The 20,902-nt window shown below is 38.3% G+C and overlaps 1 protein-coding gene across 3 annotated transcripts in view; it reads left to right on the plus strand.

Annotated features, from left to right (window-relative positions):
* Positions 1 to 20,902, plus strand: part of LOC120541790 (carcinoembryonic antigen-related cell adhesion molecule 6-like) — a 44,548-nt gene that overhangs the window by 19,279 nt on the left and 4,367 nt on the right. Inside the window, exons 3-7 of one of the 3 annotated variants that reach the window (XM_039773721.1) lie at positions 4,918 to 5,196; positions 5,919 to 6,182; positions 16,166 to 16,438; positions 18,761 to 18,878; positions 20,733 to 20,761. In XM_039773721.1, the coding sequence (XP_039629655.1) occupies positions 4,918 to 5,196; positions 5,919 to 6,182; positions 16,166 to 16,438; positions 18,761 to 18,878; positions 20,733 to 20,761 (963 nt within the window). The remainder of the gene's footprint in view (positions 1 to 4,917; positions 5,197 to 5,918; positions 6,183 to 16,165; positions 16,439 to 18,760; positions 18,879 to 20,732; positions 20,762 to 20,902) is intronic. The other 2 variants (XM_039773722.1, XM_039773723.1) reach the window with 2 other exon arrangements.

The following is a 20,902-nucleotide window of genomic DNA, read 5'->3' on the forward strand; positions in this document are numbered from 1 at the left end:
TGCAGAGGGTGCAGACCTATAAATACCTGGGAGTGCAGCTGGATGACAAATTGGACTGGACTGCCAATACTGATGTTCTATGTAAGAAAGGTCAGAGCCGACTATGCTTTCTTAGAAGGTTGGCGTCCTTCAACATCTGCAATAAGATGCTGCAGATGTTATACCAGACGGTTGTGGCAAGTGCCCTCTTCTACGTGATGGTGTGCTGGGGAGGCAGCATAAAGATGAAAGACGACTCACGCCTGGACAAACTTGTTAAGAAGGCAGGCTCTATTGTAGGATTAAAGTTGGACAGTTTAACATCTGTGGCAGAGCAACGGGCATTAAGCAAACTCCTGTCAATCATGAATAATCCACTGCATCCACTGAACAGTGTCATTTCCAGGCAGAGGAGTAGCTTCAGTGACAGACTTTTGTCACTGTCCTGCTCCACTGACAGACTGAGGAGATCGTTCCTCCCCCACACTATGCGACTCTTCAACTCCATCCGGGGGAGTAAATGCTAACATTATTTAAAGTTATTGTCTGCTTTTACATGTATTTTTATTACTATTTAATTTAATATTGTTTTCTGTATCAGTATAATGCTGCTGGATTATGTGAATTTCCCCTTGGGATTAATAAAGTATCTATCTATCTATCTATCTATCTATCTATCTATCTATCTATCTATCTATCTATCTATCTATCTATCTATCTATCTATCTATCTACCTATCTATCTATCTGTAGTGGTGTGAAAAACTATTTGCCCCCTTCCTGATTTCTTATTCTTTTGCATGTTTGTCACACAAAATGTTTCTGATCATCAAACACATTTAACAATTAGTCAAATATAACACAAGTAAACACAAAATGCAGTTTTTAAATGATGGTTTTTATTATTTAGGGAGAAAAAAAATCCGCCAGGGTTTGTTTCCTGCCTTGCGCCTTGTGTTGGCTGGGTTTGGCTCCAGCAGACCCCCATGACCCAGTAGTTAGGATATAGCGGGTTGGATATTGGATGGATGAATATCAGATGATCCAACCGATTCTCCTTAGCATGCGTTCAGCCCTCCCCCTTCACAACACGAGCGGCAGAGACGCTGGCGGCAAAAGGACAGCTGCCGTACAGGCTTTAAATGATCGATGCGTAGCGACAAGCAGAAGACAGCGAGCCAGCAGCAACAAGCCAGCAGATGATCCAACCACTTCTCCTTAGCATGCATTCAGCCACCCCCTTTTCACAAAGCGAACAGTGTTATAAGTCCTGCGAGAAAGAGATTTAACTATGCCCGGGGCTGGAAATAAAGGACAAGTATTGTTTTTACAAAAGTTTTAAAGTAAAAGTGAAAATAATGCATATGTAGTAATTCCCATGAAAACAACAATCTCCCATGGAGCGGCTGCTGCTTCACCACCTGAGGTCACAGGTCCGCCATGCCCTCGACACTCTGCAGTTCACATACCAGGAGAAGGTGGGAGTGGAGGATGCCATCATCTATATGCTACACCGATCCCTCTCCCACTTGGACAGAGGCAGTGGTGCTGTAAGAATTATGTTTTTAGACTTCTCTAGTGCCTTCAACACCATCCAACCTCTGCTCCTTAGAGACAAGATGACTGAGATGGGAGTAGACACCTGATGGCATGGATCGTGGACTATCTTACAGACAGACCTCAATATGTGCTCTTGGGAACTGCAGGTCTGACATTGTGGTCAGCAACACAGGAGCACCGCAGGGGACTGTACTTTCTCCAGTCCTGTTCAGTCTATATACATCAGACTTCCAATACGACTCGGAGTCCTGCCACGTGCAAAATTCGCTGATAACACTGCTATTGTGGGCTGCATCAGAAGTGGGCAGGAGGAGGAGTACAGGAAGCTAATCAAAGACTTTGTTAAATAGTGCGACTCAAACCACTTACACCTTAACACCAGCAAGACCAAGGAGCTGGTGGTGGATTTTAGGAGGCCCAGGCCTCTCATGGACCCCGTGATCATCAGAGGTGACTGTGTGCAGAGGGTGCAGACCTATAAATACCTGGGAGTGCAGCTGGATGACAAATTGGACTGGACTGCCAATACTGATGTTCTATGTAAGAAAGGTCAGAGCCGACTATGCTTTCTTAGAAGGTTGGCGTCCTTCAACATCTGCAATAAGATGCTGCAGATGTTATACCAGACGGTTGTGGCAAGTGCCCTCTTCTACGTGATGGTGTGCTGGGGAGGCAGCATAAAGATGAAAGACGACTCAAGCCTGGACAAACTTGTTAAGAAGGCAGGCTCTATTGTAGGATTAAAGTTGGACAGTTTAACATCTGTGGCAGAGCAACGGGCATTAAGCAAACTCCTGTCAATCATGAATAATCCACTGCATCCACTGAACAGTGTCATTTCCAGGCAGAGGAGTAGCTTCAGTGACAGACTTTTGTCACTGTCCTGCTCCACTGACAGACTGAGGAGATCGCTCCTCCCCACACTATGCACTCTTCAACTCCATCCGGGGGAGTAAATGCTAACATTATTTAAAGTTATTGTCTGCTTTTACATGTATTTTTATTACTATTTAATTTAATATTGTTTTCTGTATCAGTATAATGCTGCTGGATTATGTGAATTTCCCCTTGGGATTAATAAAGTATCTATCTATCTATCTATCTATCTATCTATCTATCTATCTATCTATCTATCTATCTATCTATCTATCTATCTATCTATCTATCTACCTATCTATCTATCTGTAGTGGTGTGAAAAACTATTTGCCCCCTTCCTGATTTCTTATTCTTTTGCATGTTTGTCACACAAAATGTTTCTGATCATCAAACACATTTAACAATTAGTCAAATATAACACAAGTAAACACAAAATGCAGTTTTAAATGATGGTTTTATTATTTAGGAGAAAAAATCCAAACCTACATGGCCCTGTGTGAAAACGTAATTGCCCCCTTGTTCAAAAATAACCTAACTGTGGTGTATCACACCTGAGTTCAATTTCCGTAGCCACCCCCAGGCCTGATTACTGCCACACCTGTTTCAATCAAGAAATCATTTAAATAGGAGCTGCATGACACAGAGAAGTAGACCAAAAGCACCTCAAAAGCTAGACATCATTCCAAGATCCAAAGAAATTCAGGAACAAATGAGAACAGAAGTAATTGAGATCTATCAGTCTGGTAAAGGTTATAAAGCCATTTCTAAAGCTTTGGGGCTCCAGCGAACCACAGTGAGAGCCATTATCCACAAATTGCAAAAACATGGAACAGTGGTGAACTTTCCCAGGAGTGGCCGGCCGACCAAAATTACCCCAAGAGCGCAGAGACGACTCATCCGAGAGGTCACAAAAGACCCCAGGACAACGTCTAAAGAACTGCAGGCCTCACTTGCCTCAATTAAGGTCAGTGTTCACGACTCCACCATGACAGACTGGGCAAAAACGGCCTGCATGGCAGATTTCCAAGACGCAAACCACTGTTAAGCAAAAAGAACATTAGGGCTCGTCTCAATTTTGCTAAGAAACATCTCAATGATTGCCAAGACTTTTTTGAAAATACCTTGTGGACTGATGAGACAAAAGTTGAACTTTATGGAAGGCAAATGTCCCGTTACATCTGGGGTAAATGGAACACAGGATTTCAGAAAAAGAACATCATACCAACAGTAAAATATGGTGGTGGTAGTGTGATGGTCTGGGTTTGTTTTGCTGCTTCAGGACCTGGAAGGCTTGCTGTGATAGATGGAACCATGAATTGTACTGTCTACCAAAAAATCCTGAAGGAGAATGTCCGGCCATCTGTTCGTTAACTCAAGCTGAAGCGTGAGTGCTGCAACAGGACAATGACCCAAAACACACCAGCAAATCCACCTCTGAATGGCTGAAGAAAAACAAAATGAAGATTTTGGAGTGGCCTAGTCAAAGTCCTGACCTGAATCCAATTGAGATGCTATGGCTTGACCTTAAAAAGGCGGTTCCTGATAGAAAACCCTCAAATAAAGCTGAATTACAACAATTCTGCAAAGATGAGTGGGCCAAAATTCCTCCAGAGCGCTGTAAAAGACTCATTGCAAGTTATCGCAAACGCTTGATTGCAGTTATTGCTGCTAAGGGTGGCCCAACCAGTTATTAGGTTCAGGGGGCAATTACTTTTCACACAGGGCCATGTAGGTTTGATTTTTTCTCCCTAAATAATAAAACCATCATTTAAAAACTGCATTTTGTGTTTACTTGTGTTATATTTGACTAATGGTTAAATGTGTTTGATGATCAGAAACATTTTGTGTGACAAACATGCAAAAGAATAAGAAATCAGGAAGGGGGCAAATAGTTTTTCACACCACTCTATCTATCTATCTATCTATCTATCTATCTATCTATCTATCTATTTAAATTGTATATCTGGAACCATATATATATATATATATATATATATATATATATATATATATATATATATATATATATATATATACTGTATATGACTGTCATATAAGGAATCTTTACATACAGTTTAGTGTCATTTGTGAGCCAGTGCAAAACTTGAAGTCAGTGCAGTTTATTCAACTTATTGTGACTTATTGCCCACTAATTTTAGAACCATTTAAGCTTTAACCACTGCAAGAACTGATAAGTACAGAATTAAATTTACTAATATTTCATTAGGCCTTTATCACATCTGTTTCTCTAAATCATTCAAAAGGAAGGGAAAATATTGTGAAATGCCTAGTAAGAATTCATTGAACTCTTGATTTCATTCCAAACAAGCCTTCACATTCCACACCAGATGTTTTCAAATCTCTATTACTTGTAAGAGATTTCAAGTTTCCAATTAGCTAAATGTACCCTTAGTATTTTTTCCTTTTCTATAACATCTATATTTACTATTTTCATATTTTAGTCCTGGTTCATCCACCATGTCTTATATCCTTTCTCTACAGATCCAGTTTCTGTACCCACAATCCAGTCCAATGTGACTAATCCTGTAGAGTTCAATGACACAGTGACTTTGACCTGCACAGCCTCTGGCTCAGACGTCTCTTACCGGTGGTTCAATGGCAGCTCAGAGGTGTCGGACACTCAGAGGATTCACTTGAGTGCTGATAAGAGAACTCTAACGATATCAGGCGTGTTGAGATCAGATGATGGGCCCTTCTACTGTTATGTGTATAACCATGTCAGTAACGGCACCAGCAAGCCCTTTAACCTTAATGTAAAATGTGAGTTTTGGTTAATTTATCTTAATGCAATCTATATTTTAGTCAAGATCTGAAAATGTTTATTTTGATTTTAATCATCCGCATCAGCAGTATTACAGAAATGAGAAGTGAATTTTACTTTATAAATTGTTAATACAATGTGTATTATTTCAAAATATGAACAAGTCATTCAAGTAGATGATATCTCACTACTTAAAGCTGTTTGAAAGGGCACTTCTTTTTATATATCAGTAATATAATATTGTAAGTGTATAGCAGTGGCCTGTTCTGCATTTAATTAAATTTGACACCTTTCTATTTACTTTCCTGCTTAATTCAGCAATGGACTGTGGAAAGCTATATTCTAAAATGGCTTATTCTACTTTCTGAAAATCAATTAAATGTCATGAATTAGTGTCATTCAGCCTTCAAATATTTTGCACATTTTTTTTTTTTTTTTGCACACTTTCCTTAAACACCTTTGTGGTGTTAAACACTCACATAAACATATTAATTTGGAATTGAGCAGAATAAAACATTCTGAAATACATTCTGTTATTAGATAGAACTACATGCAACTGATGTAAAAGTCTTTTGTTTTAAATAGTAATCTTATCATCAAATGACAGTTTAGCAAAGGGACTTAGCATAAAGTGTTTCAATACTTTAAAAAGAGGCAATTTTGCTTAAAAAAACAAAAAATTGTTTAATTTCAGTTCAAACTTACTGTGTGTGTATTTTAGATGGACCGGACTTGCCCATTTTGTCTGTCAGTCCTAATAAATCAGTCTATGCTGCTGGATCTTCCCTTATTTTACAATGCTCAGCACAGTCCAATCCTACTGCTCAGTATCAATGGTTCTTAAATGGAACTTCTCTTAACAAAAGAAGCCAGGAGCTCAAAATAAGGAACATTCAGGTGGATCAGGCGGGTAACTACACATGTTGGGCTTTCAATGATGTTACACTCAGGTATGCTGCTGTCCACAGAGTGATTGATGTCAGAGGTGAGTAAAAAGTGTCTCCTGGATTTTTGTTAATTGGTAATTCAACTAAAAGCAGAATAGCTAAGAAATAGAATGGGATATTAAAAAAACAGCTTTCACTTCATGGTTGTAAATTTAAATGTACTAATTGAAAATACTACATGTTTAAATTGTGTACCGTATATTTACGCACAAGTTAAGTTTCTATTTGAATAAAGCTTCATGTTATGACAACTGGAATACAATGCACTGTGCATGTCATTACTAACAAAACTAGGGAGCTCTACAGTATTTCCTCTTGTATGCTGATATTTAATCTTAAGGTAACACGGTAATACAGTATCTTACTTGCCCTTTCAGCTTTTTTGTATTATGAATGACATTAATTGCTTTTACCATTACAATTTTGGTCAAGTGGTTGAACTCTGTTTGCAAAGCCTGACCACTTTATAGAATTATGTGGTAGGTCTTTATGCATATTCATCATCAAGGTTCAGAATAACGTCCACTAATTTTGTTATCCTTTTGAAATTGTTTTCTTTAATGTATATAGTGCAATATTTTTGGGCTCTTATGTATACTTTCAGAGCTTCACAGAAAGCTGTAGCAGGGATCTTTGCTGTAGAATTACAATAAAAATGTTAATCTATGATAATGTACAGTATATTTAGCAAGATCATTATTTACAAATAGGAATATAATCTTGAACCTTGGAAATTACTATGTTATCATTATTAGCAGATTTAAGTGAAAGTTCAAAGTTTTTATGATTAAGAAAATTCATACTGAGTTGCAGTAATGCACAAAACATTCCCTTAAGAAAGAATGAAACTTCCATAAATTCAATATTTTTGGTTAGAATTATCTTGAGCAAATGAGCTTGTCTTAATTGATACAGCTAAGGAAGGACCGTCTAGTGCAAGGTTTAATACACAGCAAAAGTGTCCTGTCAGAATGAGTTTGTACTTTCACTAGCTGAGGAGAAAGGAAGTTAAGTATGATTTCATTGTTGTTGTGATTAGATGTGAGCATGTTGGCCAGAATCAACATAGTTCTTTGAAGTTTCCCAAGTACAATAAGATAACACCCTATACTTCACCCCCCACACTTTAGAGAGCACTTCCAATAAAACAAAAAGCTTTATGTACCAATAGTTCTACTCCTCTGTTAACATTGTGAAACTCAAGCATCTGTCCTGTTTAAGCCATTCTTTCTCAAGTAATATAAATGTGTTTCCTATTCGAAGGCTGTATATCTGCCATTATGGGACTCGGTTCATATAGCACTTCATTCGATTTTTAGTCTATGCTTAAGAAAATTAACATTTCAATTAATAAAATAAGTGGGCAGCTAGTAATATTAGTTCTTTCATTTCTGGTAGTCACATTTGTTATTGACATACGGTATTCATCATGTGTAAGGTAGCTTTTACCAGACCAAACACCTGAAGAAAGGAAGCAATGCATAACTTTTTCAAGGAGAAAAACTAGCAAACATCTAAATGGATTGTGGTCCCTAGGGATCACTGCAGCTCCCCAAACACCTGACACACAGGTTCGGACACAAGTTTAGCACTCAACAAGAGGATTTTTATTATGGAAACTCTAACTTAAAGTAAACGTTTCCCACGCCACAATTACAGTCACAGTTATAAGCACAGCAATACTGCCATCTGTGTCTCTTTGTCTTCCTCTCTTCAGCACCTCCACTCCTCACAGCAAATGTTGTCTTCCACCTTCCAACTCTGGCTCCCTTTTAAACAGGGCTCTCAAGTTCTCTCTGCGCCCCCTGTTGATGCCTATGGGACCCAACAGGGCTGAATCAAATAACTCCAGTTTCCATGATGCCCTGTTGGAATCCAGGGAGCTGCCTAAATACAAAGAGGACTGTTTCATTTATGTTAGGTAGAATGCGCAGAGGGGACTGGGCAGACCCGTGGCCTGGAACCCCTGCAGATTTTATTTTTTCTCTCCAGCCGTCTGGAGTTTTTTTGTTTTTTCTGTCCTCCCTGGCCATGGGACCTTACTCTTATTCTATGTTAATCAGTGTTGTCTTATTCTAATTCTTACTTTGTCTTTTATTTCTCTTTTCTTCATCATGTAAAACACTTTGAGCTACATTATTTGTATGAAAATGTGCTATATAAATAAATGTTGTTGTTGTTGTTGTTGCCTTAACTCGTTGGGGCTGCCAACTAGCCATCCAGTAGAAACAGTGCCCGGCACAGGTTGTCTCCCCTGATCATTCCAAGCTGTGGGCATCCCGTCCCGTCCCATAGGACTCCCAGACGACATCCCTCTCATGGATCTTGTATGTTTAGAATATAAGGACATAAGAAACTTGACAAACGAGAGGAGACCATTTTGTCTGTCAAATTTGTGTGTTTAGCTAATATCTAAGCTGTCCCAATATCTCATCAAGATGCTTCTTAAAGGCAGTCAGGGTTTCTGAATCAGCAACATTTATTTCCACTGGTGTCCTTGAAAACCTGTTTCACCATTTGGTTGAAAACATTTACCTGTATCTTCTTTATCAATGCCTTTGAGATTCAGAAAATGTGAATAAAGGCTTCTGCACTGTCTATCATCTGTTAAAGCAGGACATGTACTTAAGTCCTGAGATGCTCCTGGAGGCATTCTTCTGAACAGTTTCAAGTTCTGCTGTGTCTTTTTTGTAGAGTGGTGACCGGAACAACACACAGTGCTCCAGATGCTGGAGTCTCACTACTGTATTACATAAACTAAGTATAATGTCCCTCAATTTATATTTAACAATTTTTATGATATATCCTAAGATTTTACTTTCCTTTTTTAATGAATCTTCTTCTTCTTCTTGATGCTCCCGTTAGGGGTTACCACAGCGGATCATCTTTTTCCATATCTTTCTGTCTTCTGCATCCTTCTCTGTCATACCTATTATCTGCATGTCCTCTCTCAGCACATCCATAAATCTTCTCTTAGGCCTTCCTCTTTTCCTCTTTCCTGGCAGCTCTGTCCTTAGCATCCTTTTCCCAATATACCCAGCATCTCTCCTCTGCTCATGTCCAAACTAATGCAATCTCACCTCTCTGACTTTGTCTCCTGAACGTTCAACCTGAGCTGACTCTCTAATGCACTCATTTCTAATCCTGTTCATCCTCATCACGCCCAATGCAAATCTTAACATCTTTAATTCTGCCACCTCCAGCTCTATCTACTGTTTTTTGGTCAGTGCCACCGTCTCCAACCCATATAACATACCTGGCATACTAATGTTTAAAAATTCATGCTTAGCTGGCATTCTCTACATCCTGTAGCTGGGAGGTTCAGGCAGTTTTTTGGTCAGTTTATTGTCAAAACTTTATAACACTTATATTTAAAGGCAGATTTGCATTGTGAGCACCTTAATCTTTTTTTTCCTGTACAAGCTATAGTAGTTAAGTATAGTATTAGACTTGCCCTTTCACTCTTGCTGGTACTCGTCTGTCAAAAATCACTCCTGACACTCTCCTCCACCCTGCCTGCACTCTCTTCTTAACCTCTTTTCCACAATCCCCATTGCCTGTACTGTTGAAATATTTAAACTCATCCACCTTTGCCAACTCTACTCCCTGCATCCTCACCATTCCACTGACCTCCCTCTCATTAACACACATCTATTCTGTGTTGTTCCTATTGATGTTCATTTCTCTCCTCTCTAGAATATATCTCCACTTCTTCAGGGTCTCATCAACCTTCTCCCTACTCTCGCTACAGATCACAATCTGTCTGCCACCTTCTTTTACATCTGGAGCAGACAACATTTGTGAGAATCACATAAATCATAGGGGTATATAATTCACAAATTATACTAATATTTTATTATAATTATAATGTGGAATTTCAATTATTTTGGTAATATACAACAGGCATAATATAAATCTTGTTGTTTATGTAAATCAAGGAATGCCATGGTTGCAGGAATCTGTCTTTGACATCTGATGTGATTAAATATTTTAGAGATTCCTAGATAGATAGACAGAACTTTATTTGTCCCCAGGGGAAAATTTAGCACACATACAATCCTTATAAAACTGCTTGCAATGGCAATGCACTGTGCTTGCAGAATAAAAGAAGAAGTGGAAAGAAAAATATATGTATATGTCTAAAATCTGCATTGACTCAATGTCGAAATAAGGGTGGAAAACAAGATAAAGAACAAAGTTGCTGAAAGGGGACAGTACAAAAACAAAAGCTAAAAATCCAAATTTACATTTGAAAATAAATAAACAAGGACATGTTCACTGAGAGAACCTCAGTGAAGTTGAGTGTGGTGCATCCCGGGCATTAGCAGATCACCCATAAAAGGCGTTTGTAGTTCATCAGCTGTTAAGACTATTCATCACTAGCAGATACATAAAAATAATAATTAAAAATATTTCTATATGTGATGGGAGTTAGACAGTTTTAAAGAGTCTCAGTGTTTGTAAGTCAGGGTCTGCATTCAGGTTGGGGAGCATGCACTAGTACAGTGTGTTGCAGCATCCACCACACGATGAAACAGCTTGGGATCCTGGTTGGTTACCCCCCAGCCAGACACGTGGTCCAGTCCCACCCTCCGCAAATGAGCATCTATCTGCCACAGCCAGGTGTCATGTGAGCATCCCTTTGGCCTGGTCCAGCCACTCGGGCCCTCAACAATGAGAAACCTGAAAGCTGAAATCGTGCCACATGGCTGTATTGCCGTAACTGACACTCCCTCATAATGCAGATAATGTGCCTCACTCAGGACACTCTGAGCAACTGCTCATTCGACACAAAGTCAAACCAGTGGCACCCAAGGATTCTCCAAAGAGACACAGTACCAAAGGAGTCCAGTCTTCATCTAAGGTCACTGGATAGAACATTGAACAGAGTGAGAGCAAGAGCACACCCCTGACGAACCCCAGAATCAACTGGGAAAAACACAGGGTCTGCCTCCAATCTGCACAGCACTCACAGTACCAGTGTACAGGCCGGCCATGATATCCAGCAACCTTGAGGGTATCCCGCGAACCCTCAGGATGTCCCACAGGGTAGCTTGATCAACTGAGTCCAACGCTTTATGAAAATCGACAAAGGCTGCAAAGAAACTCTGCCGATATTCGTGTTTGCACTCCATGAGGACCCTCAGTGCCAGGATGCGATTGATGGTAGACTTCTTGGGCGTAAAACCAGACTGTTCTGGTCGCTGGTAGGTGAGCAAGTGATCATGAATCCTATTGAGGACGACCCTAGCAAGGACATTACCCGGCACCGAGAGCAGTATTATCCCCCTGTAGTTGCTGCTATCCAGGTGATCACCCTTGCCTTTCCAGATAGGGACGACAAGTCCCATTTTCCAGTCAGTTGGGATGATGCCAGTCTCCAAAATGGAAGCAGAGATTGCTTGCAATGCCAGGAGGACAGCCTTACCACCAGCCTGGAGAAGTTCACCCCTGATACCGCAGATCCCTGCAGACTTTCCCCCCTTCAGCTGGTTCACCACCTGTGCAATCTCCGCGAGACTGGGTGGCTCACAGCCAATTGGAGGATCAGCCTCAAGAACCATTGACTCAGAGATAGCCAACGTCCTAGCCAGAGGATCAGCTTTGAACAACTGCTCAAAGTAGCCAGCTCAGCGGGTCACAACTGCAGTGTCATCCATAAGGACCATTCCATCAGCCCTGACTGCGACTCTCTGAGGAACAGATTCAGATGTGCATAATGCTTTGATTCCTCTGTTAGCAGGACATAAGTTGCTAGACCACAGATGAAGTGTCACTTGCTCACAGATTCCTCTAACAAACACCTCTTAATCTGCCCTCAGAGCCTTTGCAGCCATCCTTCTCAGTTCCCGGTACAGACCAGATTTGCCATTGAGCCGTGTGCTGCGACTCCTCACGATGATATCTAGGGCACTCTGCGAGATGAAACACCTCCTTCTGGGAACACCGGTAACACCAACACAGCCCTCAGCAATCTTTAGGGTTTTGTCACGGAAGGTCTCCCACAAAACATTAGGATCAGCAGTCGTACCCAAGTTCCTCACACAAACTGCATGCAAACTCGTTAGAAACAACCTGGTCTTGGAGTCTGGCCAAGTCCAGGCTCATTTTCCTAGTAGGTGGTAACCTACTGGACCTACTGGGAGGTTACACACTCCCAACCCATTAAAAAGGGTGCACAGATTAAAAGGTCCACTAGCAGGATTTGTAGCCTAGAAATTTTGAAGCCAAAGAATAGACTCTCCTGACCCCAGAAGGCAGAAGAACATGCATGCTGAATATACAAGGAAGGTGTGATCAAAAGTTTAGAGACAGATACATAGGCATAGAAAGATAAGAAAGATGAGAAAATGAGTGCCTTCTGGTAAAAGAGGTTGGCAAGTGAGCTGTAAACTGGATACACAGGGTGTTAAGATTTATAGTAACTAGGACAACTGGGAGATCTAGTTTTGTTTTATATTCTTCCATTCTTCCTTTGAGTGAATCTGCCATGAGTTTAAGAAAATAAACTCATATTTAACACATTCTGTTTGGCTTTATTCTGGATGTAGAGGGGAACCATGAGCCTTTCCTATTAATGGATAGACTATCCATTCATACATCCATTATCCAACATGCTATATCCTAACACAAGGTCATGTGTGTCTGCTGGAGCCAATCCTAGCCAAAACAGGGTGCAAGGCAGGGTGCCAGCCCACTTCAGTGGATAGACTATGTGTGTGAAATACTTATTTCATTTGATAATATTTTACCTGGAATTCAAAAGCTTTGTTCTTATTTTTGTGTGAATAGAATGTATATATATCAAAAGGCATCATTACTAATGGGTAATTTACATTGTACCTTTAAAATTCTGTCATAGACAAGAAACAGTTTGAAGTAATAACTTGTAGCAGGCTCAGCAGAAATTAAGCTTGTCCAAGCCTGTTTAGTTAATGAATTTATGTTGAATTTAATAATTTCCTTACAGTGTAAATACTACTTTAAAGTTTACAGTGGTTATCCTTAATAACGCAATTATACTGGAGGTCTTCTTACACCCCAACCCAAGACATAACTGTCAACACTGTTCTGATATGTCTAGGTCAGCACCATCATTTGTGACCTTAGCAAAAGTGATTCTCCCATCCATGTGTGTCATTATTAAACTCGAGTTTCAAAGCTAACTGTTCTCTTTATTGGTCAGGACGTTCTAGCAGATAGGTGATGCCCACAGAATTCCTGCTTTCCCAAGGTTTACCACTCATTTTGGTTGATTTTCAGTCCCCCTTATCCTTTCTCACAGTATAGTCATGTCTAGGTGTTCCTGCCACAACAATGATCTGCAATACACTGGTCCCTGCCAACTAGATTGGCAGAAAATCCTGCCGACTACATCAGTGTGATGATACTGGGGGCTTCTTGATCCACTGACTGAAAACACCTGATGAATCCAAGCTTCTGGTATAAGCAACCAACCTTTTAGTTTTGAAATGCATCACAATGCATCCAAATTTAAGAATCTGGAGATCTCTTTCATCTCCTCTATCCCAAATGAATATTTGTCCCCACTTCTCTCCTGACTCCAAGCTCACCTGACACAGGAGATGAGGCTTATTTTAATGTCTGACATAAAAGTATCTCTGGCACATCAGTAGCATACATCCAAAGCACTTCTGGTCAGATGAATGAGGCTAAGGACACCTCATCCCAAGATCTGGAGGTATCCAACAAAGCTGTTTGCCTCAATTCCATTTCCCATGCATCTCTATGGAAGCCCAAATGAGAGTGATGGCAGAGTATGCTGGCACACAACATACTGGAAGAACATATTGCCTGGCAGCAGTCCACCACTGCCCATCCATAATACCGCTTTCCTGTCTGGATAAAGTACCACAAACCACCCCAGAGAGGTCACCAGACCATCCACAATCTCCTTCACAATTGGAATCGTGTTAATATTTTTGAAAACTAGGGGGCTCTTACACCTCAACCCCCCACCGGCAGGCGCTATTCTCCAGCCACTTCTCAGCTCTGCCACTTGCATTTGTGGAAGCGGATGTACAATTTAAAAAGATTGTTATTTTCATGGGAATTGTCACATATGCATAATAGAGCTAACTATTTTACATTACAGCAAGTAATTAACCATAGTAAAAAATAGTAAAACATAATAATTTGAAAGAAAACTATGTTTCATGTTGTGTTAGAGGTATTCATTGAGTTATACGTTTTTGTTCTGTTTGGCTTTGAAATTAACACGCAAATACTTTTTAAACTTACACTTTTACTGTAAAACTTCAGTAAAAACAATATTTGGAATTAATTATTCTTCAATATCACATGGAATTTTGATTCCGTGTTTGGACTTATATTGTGACAACACAACGTTTATCTGCCTGTGAGTAAAAATCGTTTCTTTCTCTCTAATAAATAAACCGACTTTTTGCAATGTTTGTCCCTATGATTTGTTAATTGTCTTAACAAAAGCTATTCTAACAGGAAACTGCAAACGTTTTAATATGAATGGCATATCAAGATCTCCTTTGGTGTCTAATGTTATCTGCGGAATATGTACTACAATACCTTTCTTGTCGCCTGTTAAAATTTTACATGTTAGAATTGTTCAACCAATTTTCAATACAGCTAATCTTGTCCCATTGCATAGCCCATCACTCAGACATAAATTACGCAATCACATTATGATACAGACCGGACATTTTTAACGCTTCTAGAAATTCTACAGGATATTGTAAGTTGATGTTTTCATCTTCTGCACTATCACTACCAAATGCTTCACATAGTCTATTGATATGCATTTAAAAAATTTGCCCTGTAACCGATCGATAATTTTCGCATTAATTAGTTTGACTTCATCATTTCTCGCTGCTAGGATTGCCCATGTACTCATTTCTTTTGATGATAAACCTTCGGGATAAAATTTTCCAATAAGATTTGGACATAATAGGTCTTCTTTTATTGGGAGATTTTGAATTTTAAAGTTGCCAATGTCTAGTAGCCAGAGAGCAAAATTAACCTGAGGAACACGTAAAAATTTACAAGAGCAGACAGTACAGGAAGTGTGTCTAACAACAGCAAACATTCGCACGAATGAGAGGTGAGAGGACCATGGGCGTGGTTGTAAATGGTTGAGAGGAGGGCAGGACTTGAAAAAAATTCTTGGCAATAGTCTCGTCTTGCGGGACTTATCTCAAGATTTTCTTTTATAATAGAGAGATTACAATCAGCTCTGCTTTATCATAACTTATTTAGCTTTGTGGCTTCACTCTGTACAATTCTCTCATGTCTGTTTCTGAAACTCCTTCTGTGGATTATACCTCTTCTGTTTTTATAGTCTTGTCACCTTATACTAGCAGGCTGCTCTTATTATGCTGCTCTTATGTGCCCATGTTTGGGTCCTGTAAGTATTTTATTCAGTTAATTTGAAATGTCTTGATTGTTTAGTAAACAACTTGTAATGGTATAGTAAAGTACATTATGTAAAAATAAACATTGCAATATTGATTTATTGTCTAAATTATTGAATGACTAAACATACGTCAAAAAATATCAACAAATATTTGCTCTGAAGCTACAATTTTGCTAAGAACATGCAGCACCTTGCAGCACCTTAAACTACTCGCTCATGTTCCTTAAGAAAAATACAATAGTTTTGTCAGAAGTGTGTCACTTTGGTACATCCCATAGCCTTGGCAACTCCATTTCTGTTTAATAAAATGTTACATTATTTAATTATAGTTCAGAAATATTGTTTATATTGATAATATACATATATTTTTAATATTTCAAATTTAATAGTTCATAATAGTTCATAAAAAGACAATTTTCTCTACTTCTAAATTCTATATTACAATTAATCTTACTGCCTTATTAATTACACAATATATATTTTTTTATCATACTCATGCATGTCATAGGCAAAACGTCATAAAAAAATCCATTTTTTTCACTTATAGTAGTGAAAGATAGCTATAATTCTTGTCTGCTGTTTCTGAAGTGGCAATATATCCTCTCTTCACAGAACCAGTCTCTGACGTTACAATTCAACCCCCACCAGAAAAACCAACAGAAAAGAAAAACTTTTCTCTGACTTGTAAGGCAGAACATGCACACTCGTTTCTTTGGCTGAAAGATGGTAATTCTCTGGACACTAATGGCACAATTTCATTGTTAAACAACAACCAGACGTTGTCCTTCCTCCCTTTATTGCAGTCATATAGTGGCACTTATACATGTATGGCATCTAACATTGTCAGTAATAAGACCAGCAAAGAATATACCTTAGTAATGAATAGTAAGTAAATTAATTGTTTTTATTTTTTTATTTTGTAGATCTTTGCATCTAGACACATTATTATTTTAGTTCTGCTTCCAAATGTATTACTTGTTAAAGATGGGCCAGACTATAGGTATTCATCACAGGACCAGACTGGGTGGACACGGGAGCAGCTGCAAGCTTCACATGTTTAATTGTAGCAGACCCAATGCTCCTTACACCTGATATTTTAGCAGGCACTTTTAAGATACACGGCTGTACAGCTGAAATTATAAAAAGGCAGCAAATTTGATGCTAATGGAAAATAGATTTAATACAATAGCTGTGAACTCCTTGACAGACAAAAACAGCCCAGGGTTTAAGAATCAAATTGTGAAAAGTATGATAGAGTTTACACTTTTTATTGTATTTAATTCTGGCTTTATTACAGAGTTTGTTTTGGAGCTTGATGTCTCATTTAAAAAAGTAGGACTTCTTTCTAAAATTTAAAAATTTAATTTAATGTAAATACTGATGACACTATTTCAAAGTTGAGACTTATCTAAAGAGTTGTATCTTCTCTTTTTTCTATGAGTGCTAAATATTTTTCTGTTTTATTAATGTATACACCTTTTGGAAAGGGGCAGCACGATGGTGCAATGGTAGTGCTGCTGCCTTGGAGTAAGGAGACCTGAGTTTGTGTCCTGGTCCTCTATGTGTGGGGTTTGCAGAGTTGTTCTCCCCATGTTTGCATGGATTTCCTCAGGGAGCTATGGTTTCCTCCCATAGTCCAAAGACATGCAGGCTAGGTGAATTAGCGATCATAAATTGGCTACTCTGTATGTGTGTGTGTGTGTGTGTTCACCCTGCAATGGACTGATACCCTTTCCATGGTTTGTTCCTGCCTTGAGCCCAATGTTAGCTGGGATAGGCTCCAATATCAATACAACCCCCATGTATTGGTGTTCAGGTTTAAGTGCGTTAGAAAATGACTGACTGTTTTGGAAAGTTAATAATTGGTCTATAAAAATAACAGCATTAGATCCTATCCACTTTCTTTTGAACCAAAAAGGAAACAAATTGTTGCATTGAGTCATCAAAGAGTTTATCTGCAACAAGATGCAAAAGAGAGGGAGAGATGTAAATAATTTATCTTTCCATATATACAGTACCTATTAAGAATGCATTTTTGAAATTGTTTTGCAGAATACACTTTATATCTTAAGTTGGTAAGAGCCTAATACAATAGAATTACAGTAGAGGCAACCTAAGCCACCAAAAGCAGAATTCAGATGCAGTGTGTCAAACTGTATTGAGATGATCTGGCAGAACAAACTTTCTCTCAGTCATTTTGTAGACCACATTCAATAGAAATTTAAACCCAATGAAGAGAAATCTGTATTCAGAAAGAAACTAACATCTATCCATCCATTATCCAACCCACTATAACCTAACTACAAGGTCACGGGGATCTGCTGGAGCCAAACCCAGCCAACACAGGGCACAAGGCAGGAAACAAACCCTAGGCAGGGCACACACACACACACCAAGCACACACTAGGGACAATTTAGAACCTGCATGTCTTTGGACTGTGGGAGGAAACCAGAGCACCTGGAGGAAACCCACGCAGACACAGGGAGAACATGCAAACTCCACACAAGGAGGACCCGGGAAGCAAACCCAGGTCTCTTTACTGCGAGGCAAGAAACTAACATGAAGAATAAAATTAATTTTATTAGTTAAGACAAACAAAATATAAAACACTATTTTATTAAACTGCCATGTCTAAAAACATTTTTAGTAAAGAGAAACAACATGTTAACTGCTGTACACCATACAATAATAGTCTTATATTGAGCCTTGAGTTTTCCTGTGAAAGTCGTTAAATGGTTTATCTATTAATAATCAATTTCTCCATCCATCCTCAAACCCATCACCAAATTAAAGTTGCAGGGCCCAGAGCATATATCAGCCATATTAGGAACAAGGGATTAACTGTCCCTGGGTGGATGTCACTTCTTTGAAAACCTTTACTTCCAAAATGTTTTCAGTATATTCTTTAAAAACACTGCAGTGAACATTTCAACATTACGTTGTCTGTTGATTGTTTATTTTCACCTATTTAAAGACCTGTTATATTTATCCTGTTCCATTCCCTTAAATAATTCTTTGACATCTAAAGCATAAAACAGAAAAGTTTAATATCAAAATGCTGAAACTCACAGTGTAATCACTGTATGCTGTTCAAAACAGATATTTTTTCAGATATTTTATCAGATTTGTTTTGTCTAATACTGTATTTATAAGTTGTGTGTATTTATATATGTGATTTTATTTTATTCATTTATGATTCTGTTTAGTATCTACAGGTCAACAATTGTTAACTACAGAACAAATTGCAGCAATTGCTGTGTGCAGTGCTCTTCTTGTACTTGCTGTTACTGCTCTAGTAATTTTTCTATTGATGAGACATCGTCGGTAAGTACCATCCACAAGTATAGCAAGTTTCTTTCTTCTTTATTTTGTTTGTGCTTACAAGCTTTGTAAGTATATAATTACTATTATGACAAAGTGCCTAACTGGCAAGAATTTACCAGAGGCAAGGTCACCACCAAGCTGGGACAGTACAGTAGACCATCAACCAGTCTCCAAAAGAGAAAGAGAGTGTTACATTTACTGCAGTAGAGATCCTGCATATGCCACTGTGAAACGGAGAGCAATATGCTCCAAATATGTGCTGCATGTCCCCAAGAGCATCAGTCGGGGGCACCAGCTCAAGTGTGTCGGAGAGAGAGAGATGCTAAGGCCAAAGTAGGCACCGCATTTCCTTGACAACAGAGGACAAGGGGGCCAACTACTACCAGGAACACATGACCTTCTTCTTCCAGAAATAGAGTGAGGCCAAGAAGGAAATGTCAGGGACAGCAAAATCTGGTAAGGGTGAATGGTCACAAAATGGAACATCAGCCAAGTAAATATTAGTTTTTTCTCTGCTAGTGTTAAATCCAGATGGTTTTGAGATTTCACCCTTTCTATGTAAAAAAAAAATCAGCAATTTCAGGGACAGCTTGTAATGTAGCTGCATTTTGATTCCTTTTTCATTTTTCTTTTAGAGCATCTATTAAGTCAGGAGATCTTGATCTTTAATTATCAAAGGCCACATCTCTGGTTGTCAACAAGCTAAGTGGGCTACACAATAAGAAATCTTATCTAACTTGAGTAGAATTTAACTGGATTTTTTCTAGAATTAACTAGCTTTTACTAGAATTAACTAGAGTTTTACTTCTGTTACACAAATGCGTTTAAGCAAATAATATGTAAATGTCATTAATATCTTGAAGAGCAGACATTTTGTCTCACACAACATTCGGAGAGGCGAGTGTGTCCCTGACCCAATTTGCACTGAATATGCATACTATTTTTATACAGACCTTGAGTACATTTTACAATGCTATCAGATCTGTACCAGAGATGTATGTTATTTTATGACATTACATGATAGTGTAGAATTGTACTAAGGTTGACTTTGTCTTTATTAAGAAATAAAGATTATGAGTTTTACTTTGAAAGAAAGAATCTATGCAAGTTTACAAAATGATGAAACAATATGACTAATGAAGGGAACGTAGTTCTACTTTAGGGGAGACATAGAGCGAAATTAACTGTGGTGTGATTCTGAGAATGTTTATAAATTACCGTTAGCTGCATAAATATTTTTATTCATGGTCATGTACAGCATCTTAATCAAAGAGCTTTTTTTACAGATGCAAAAAAAGTTTTTGACAGCTAATTAAATGAAAATGCTATATGCATCATGTGTTGTAAAATGTATTGTGTTACACAATAATGACTGCAGGAAGGTGACACAACCCAAACAATAAGTGTATATGTCTGCAGGCTACTACACTGGAAAAAATTACCAGTTACCAAATGGTGTTCAGGTGGTTAAGTCTGTTTTATTTTATTATTTATTTATAAATAATTCTTTTTGTGAACTAAAGATCTTTGGGTCATATTTTTTAAAAGTTGCACATTGTTAACATAAATCATATTGTTTATGAAAGAACTGAGGTCATCGTGTACTATTTCATTGGAACATATCTGCATGGGTTTAGAGAGTAACTTAAAACCAATGTAATTGGTAATGTGATTACTTTTTCAAGGAAATAATGGCATTACAATTGGGAAAGAAGTAATTAGTAATTTTAACAAATTACTTTATTTTAGTAACTACTTAACTCCATTGATAACATTATTTATGCACATAATGCATTTTTAACATATGCACATTTGAACTTATAAAACCTGTAACACTTATTATTATTCATTTAGGAGCAATGCAGGTTCTTCTAAGTCCAGCAGTAAGTATTGATTTTTGCTTTTATAATTCATAAAAACAAACCTACAAAGGTGAACTAGTTCAATATTTTTTTTTTCTGAAAGAAAACATTTAATTTGTGAAAATTGAATTGATATTTAACCATTTAATTTAGTTTGTAATG

The sequence above is a fragment of the Polypterus senegalus genome, chromosome 12 (genome assembly GCF_016835505.1).
Source record: "Polypterus senegalus isolate Bchr_013 chromosome 12, ASM1683550v1, whole genome shotgun sequence".
In the NCBI taxonomy this organism is placed as follows: Eukaryota; Metazoa; Chordata; class Cladistia; order Polypteriformes; family Polypteridae; genus Polypterus; species Polypterus senegalus.